The sequence below is a fragment of the Salpingoeca rosetta genome (assembly GCF_000188695.1).
Source record: "Salpingoeca rosetta unplaced genomic scaffold supercont1.34, whole genome shotgun sequence".
Taxonomy (NCBI): Eukaryota; class Choanoflagellata; order Craspedida; family Salpingoecidae; genus Salpingoeca; species Salpingoeca rosetta.
Genome location: NW_004754900.1, coordinates 167,705 through 172,704, shown reverse-complemented (window position 1 = coordinate 172,704; position 5,000 = coordinate 167,705). Strand labels below are relative to the sequence as shown.

General features: G+C 54.3%; 2 protein-coding genes across 2 annotated transcripts in view; one reads left to right on the top strand and one right to left on the bottom strand.

Moving 5' to 3' along the window:
- The window catches only part of PTSG_10690 (uncharacterized protein), a 3,492-nt gene extending 3,437 nt beyond the window's left edge, over positions 1-55 (bottom strand). The window contains exon 1 of the mRNA XM_004988598.1: positions 1-55. This exon is cut by the window's left edge and continues 161 nt beyond it. Within this exon, the coding sequence (XP_004988655.1) occupies positions 1-25 (25 nt within the window). The 5' untranslated portion in view covers positions 26-55.
- Positions 56-72: 17 nt separating this feature from the next.
- PTSG_10689 (uncharacterized protein) overlaps positions 73-5,000 on the top strand; it is a gene marked incomplete at its 3' end in the record, with an annotated part of 11,769 nt that continues 6,841 nt past the window's right edge. Inside the window, exons 1-10 of the mRNA XM_004988597.1 lie at positions 73-398; positions 512-626; positions 762-918; positions 1,148-1,516; positions 1,761-2,794; positions 2,933-3,126; positions 3,288-3,372; positions 3,560-3,714; positions 3,998-4,129; positions 4,464-4,508. Of these exons, the coding sequence (XP_004988654.1) occupies positions 314-398; positions 512-626; positions 762-918; positions 1,148-1,516; positions 1,761-2,794; positions 2,933-3,126; positions 3,288-3,372; positions 3,560-3,714; positions 3,998-4,129; positions 4,464-4,508 (2,371 nt within the window). The 5' untranslated portion in view covers positions 73-313. The remainder of the gene's footprint in view (positions 399-511; positions 627-761; positions 919-1,147; positions 1,517-1,760; positions 2,795-2,932; positions 3,127-3,287; positions 3,373-3,559; positions 3,715-3,997; positions 4,130-4,463; positions 4,509-5,000) is intronic.

Below are 5,000 nucleotides of genomic sequence, written 5' to 3'. Positions count from 1 at the left end.
GTGTTCCTGCTGTTCCTCCCGTCATTATCGTCGCCTGCTTGATGGCAGTTGTAGAAAATTACTTACATTTATGCTAATTATCTGCAATCACCCACGGCTGACACACCACACACAAGGCGAGTTTGTTGCAGCGCAGCGTGCTCTGTCAACGTGGTTGCGTGCTTGGTGTGTGTGTGCGTGTGTGCGTGTGCGTGTGTGCGTGTGTGTGTGTGTGAGGAGAGTAGCAGTCGCTTGGAAGAGACAGCAGTTGTCGCCGCTTGGAAGAGAGTAGCAGTCGCCGCTTGGAAGAGCGTAGCAGTTGTCGCCGCTTGCCATGGCGTCCAAGGATAGTCACAATGGCGACCCTGCCAAGACGGAGGCGGGAAACAGCGGCGATGGGGACGAGGAACGGCTACAAGGTACGTTGCGTTGCGTTGTTTGTAAGCGAGCCATCTCTGCGTGCACAACAGCACTGCTGCAGTTTGTGATAGCACCCTCAAGCTTGTGCTCTTCATCTCCGTTTGTTCTTCAGGCCTTGGCGTGACGATGGTGAGCCAGTCCAGCGTGGAACAGCAAGTTGACCAGCAACTCGATGCACGCGCCAAGATCATGGACCTCACAAAACAAGCCAAGAAGACACAAAAGAGGTGCGTCTGTATGTGTATGTGCGTTTGTATTCGTGCGCTCGTGTGTGCGCGCGCTTGTGTTTGTCTTTGGGCGCCGTCAGAAGACGTAAACGGCTCACGGTGTCATACTTGGTTACTTCTTCCGTGTGCTCTCAGCTTGAATGCCATCAAGTTCCAGCTGGACCAGGTGCAAGGCACGCTCAGCCGCCTGCACACGGACATGTCCAAGGCCATCAGCAGCCAGGCGCCAGACACCACCTCGCGGGTCGCCTCCATCCGCACCGATATTGCCATGCACCAGTCCATGCTCAAGGTCTGGCGTCCAGCTGATATGTGTGTGTGTGTGTGTGTGTGTGTGTGTGTGTGTGTGTGTGTGAATGCAGTAAGGACTCCATACACGCGTCTCACTCGCTTCCCCTACCCCCCCCCCTTTCCACACCACACACACACACACACACACACACACACACACACACACACACACACACACACATATATACAACACGCCACCGCCACCTCGACCAAATATGACGTGCGTGCAGAAACTGCAAGCGAAGCGGGATGCACTGGTTGCGGATGTCCAGGAGAAAAACGACTCCATTGCAGCGCTGACAGCGGCGTCGAGAAAAGCGATTGTGCGCCCGACATACATGCACGGCCGCAGACGCACGTCAACACCCGATGACGGCAGTGGTGGTGGTGGTGGTGATCGCGAGCAGGGGTTGAAGCAGCAAGGCAGAGATGCCCTGTCTCGATCAACAGCAGCAGCAGCAGCAACAACAGCAAAAACAGCAGCAGTATCATCGTCATCATCGTCACCGTCATCATCATCATCATCATCATCGCTTCGGCACGGACTGCGCACAACAAACTGGTCCACGCCATCGCTCACAGCAGCGCGCATCAGCAAGGTGTGCATGCGTTAAGGGAATGAGGGGGAACGGGAGAGGCTTGCTGTTTGGGTTGCTCGTGTGATGTGAAGTCGAGCTGGTGGGGGTTTGTGCTTTCACTCACTCACTCCCTCACACACACACTCCCTCACACACTCTCACTCACTCACTCACATACTCACTCACACACACACTCACTCACTCACTCACTCACTCACTCACTCACTCACTCACATACACACTCTCATGCGCGTGTCCAAAGCAGAGCCGCGTTGGGTACTTGAAGCTGAAGAAGCGCGGGAAGCACGTCGGTGCGGGCACAACACCGCCAACACACGAGGACGCATATGCTGCTCGCCCCAACGCCACGCAGACACGCGGCGGACGCGGAGGTGCAGTAGCAGCAGGAGCCACTTCCACCAAAGTCAAAGCAACAACCATACCATCCTCATCGTCATCATCATCATCATCATCATCATCGTCATCATTAGGGAGGAGGCGCGGAAAGCGGCGAGCAGACAGTTCAACAGCAGCAGCAGCGGCAGCACGGGGGACAAGCAGTGGTGGTGGTGGTGGTGGTGGTGGTGGTGGTGGTGGCGGGAAGAAGGCGAAGGTGACGTCTGGTGCCAAGGGGCGGAAGCGCACGGCGGGGAAACAGAAGGGAGCAACAACAACAAGAACAAGAGCTGCTACTACAGCACCAACGGCAACCGCAATCACATCGTCATCAGCGCTGGCTGGTGTGCCATCCCTCCATGAACAACAACAACAACAACAACAACAACAACAACAACAACAACAACAACAACAACAACAACAACAACAACAACAACAACAACAGCAACAACAACAACAACAACCGGCGGGCGGGTGGTGGACGGGCGGAGTGTCAATGAGGGCAGCCGCAAAGAAGGCAGCGAGTAAAGTGCGAACCATGATCGAGGACACACAGAGTGTTGGTGGTGGAGGCAGTGGCGGTGGTGGCCGCGATGATGGTGGTGGTGATGCGGATGTCATTGTTGTTGACGGTGACGATGATGATGGTGGTGGTGTTGGTGGTGATGATGATGATGACGATGATGAATGGTCGCCTGATGGCGATGTGAAGCGAACTGGGAGGAGAAGAGATGGTCACAGAACTGACGAAGATGATGAGGAGGATTACGAGGACGATGATGATGAGGGGTCGATGGTTGTCATCCCATCCGATGATGATGATGATGATGATGATGATAATGAGGACGATGATGATGATGTGTTGGAGTTGAAGCATTCCTCCTCGTACGCCGCATTCAAACGGTAATGTTTGCTCTGTGTGTGTGTGTGTGTTTGTGTGTGTGTGTGTGTGTGTGTACTTTGTGCTTCGATTCCATGCTTGTCAACACTATGTCGCTCGTCCCTTACACACCACCACCGCCGCCGCCGCCGCCACCACAGACTGAGGGCGCAGCAGCACACGCGCGTTCAAGATGACGGCGATGACGGCGCCTATCGTGAACGCATTTCGGCCTGGCAGGACAGGCTGGCGGCGTTTATTGACGAAACCAAACGCACCAGTGGTGATGGTGGTAGTGATGGCGGAGGAGGAGGAGAACAACTGAACAGCAGCGATAAGGACGAGCCATTGTTCGGTGAGTGCAAAACCCAATGTGCATGAACATGCGTGGTTGTGGGGGGGGGGTTTATCACATCACATCAGCACGGACATTTGTGAACACCAACGCAACAGCACGACTTTGAACACCCCCATCCACATCCACATTCACCCTTCATCATTCATCATTGCCATCAGATGAGCTGTACAGCGCACGTGACTTTGCTGCTGCGCCGGCAAAAGTCCTCAACGCCATTTACGTTCCCGGCTTCCTCTGGTCAAAGTGGGCACTGACAACGTTGCTGGCTGCACCGTATTTGTGTTTCGCTATCTTTGCTCGTGTAAACGCGTTTACAGGTGTGAGAAGCAACGTGTTTTGTCTTCCAAAGCTCCATGCACACCATCACACACCACAACACACACCATCACACCACATCACACCACATCACACCACACGTCACACAACCCAGGCTGTACCCGTACCAGCACGAGTGCGTGCGGTGGTTGGCATCGCTGCAAACGAGCGGTGTGGGCGGCGTGCTGGGCGATGAGATGGGGCTTGGTAAAACCATCCAGGTCATCGCATTCCTCGCCGGGCTCATGTACGGCACACCAACAACATCAGGTGTGGTGATCATGATGAACGTGGTGGTGGTGGTGGTGGTGGTGGTGGCTGTGGTCGTGGTGGTGGTGTTGGTGATGACGACGGTGGTGGTCGTCGTTGAAGTGTGTTGCTCTTGTACGCTGCGCCTTCGTTGCACACAACCAACTTCCTCTTCATGCGATGATTCCAACACAATCGCACACAATGACACACGCACACACACACACACACGTGCACACACACGACCAATCAAACGACCAACCCAATGCACCAGATGCGTCGTGGCTGTACAGCGCGCTGCCAGTCCGTCGCCACGTGCGGCGCTCCTCAAACGGCGCCATCCTGGTGGTGTGTCCGGCCACAGTCGTCCATCACTGGGTCAGGGAGTTTCACAGGTGGTGGGCCCCTTTCCGCGTCTGCGTCCTCCACAGCTCAGGTGATGAGTTTGAAAGAGTCGTGGGTGGTGGTCGATGGTGTTGTGGTTGGTTGGTGGAAGGATTGCTCGTTGTACATGCTGCTTTTGGTGTTTAGTTGAAAGTGAGCTTGTGTGTCGGTTGCGCTTCGATGTGTGTGTGTGTGTATGTGTGCGTGTGTATGTGTCCGTATTGTGGGTGTGTGTGTGTGTGTGTGTGTGTGTATGTGTGTGTGTGTGTGTTCATCCGGCTGCGTGCCAACTCACCTCGTCCCTGTATGTTTGGTGCAATATGCGGTGTTTTTCATACCTTTCTCTGCTGTACTTGTTGTCTCCTCGCAATGGATTTTGCGTGCAGGCAATTACGAAGGACGGGAGTCGCTTGTCCGCCGAATTGCCCGCGGTGGGTTCCCACACGAAAATGCGGTGCAGGGCGCAGGCTGTTTGGACCAGTGAACTGTCAATATGCCCGTGCCCGTGTTGTGTGTGCATGTGTGTATGCTCGAACTTGTGTGTGTGTGTGTGTGTGTGTGTGTGTGTGTGTGTGTGTGTGTGTGTGTGTGTGTGTGTGTGTGTGTGAGGGTATTGGTCTTTGAAAATTTAAGAGAGACAGACACACACACACACACACACACACGCACACACACACACACCCAAACAAACACACAAACAAACACGCACAAACACACACAAGACTGTGTTTTTCTTTTTTGCACGCGCGTTTTATATATAACCCGACCGCCCCCAACCGGTCGGGCCACAATGATTAGAGGGCGCGCGGGGAGGGCGTCCTCCACTATAGTCTCTCTCTCTGAAACGCACGAAAAGATCTCAAACATACTGAGAGGTGGATGTAGATAATGAAGATTGTATGGTAGCAACAAATATCTGAGCA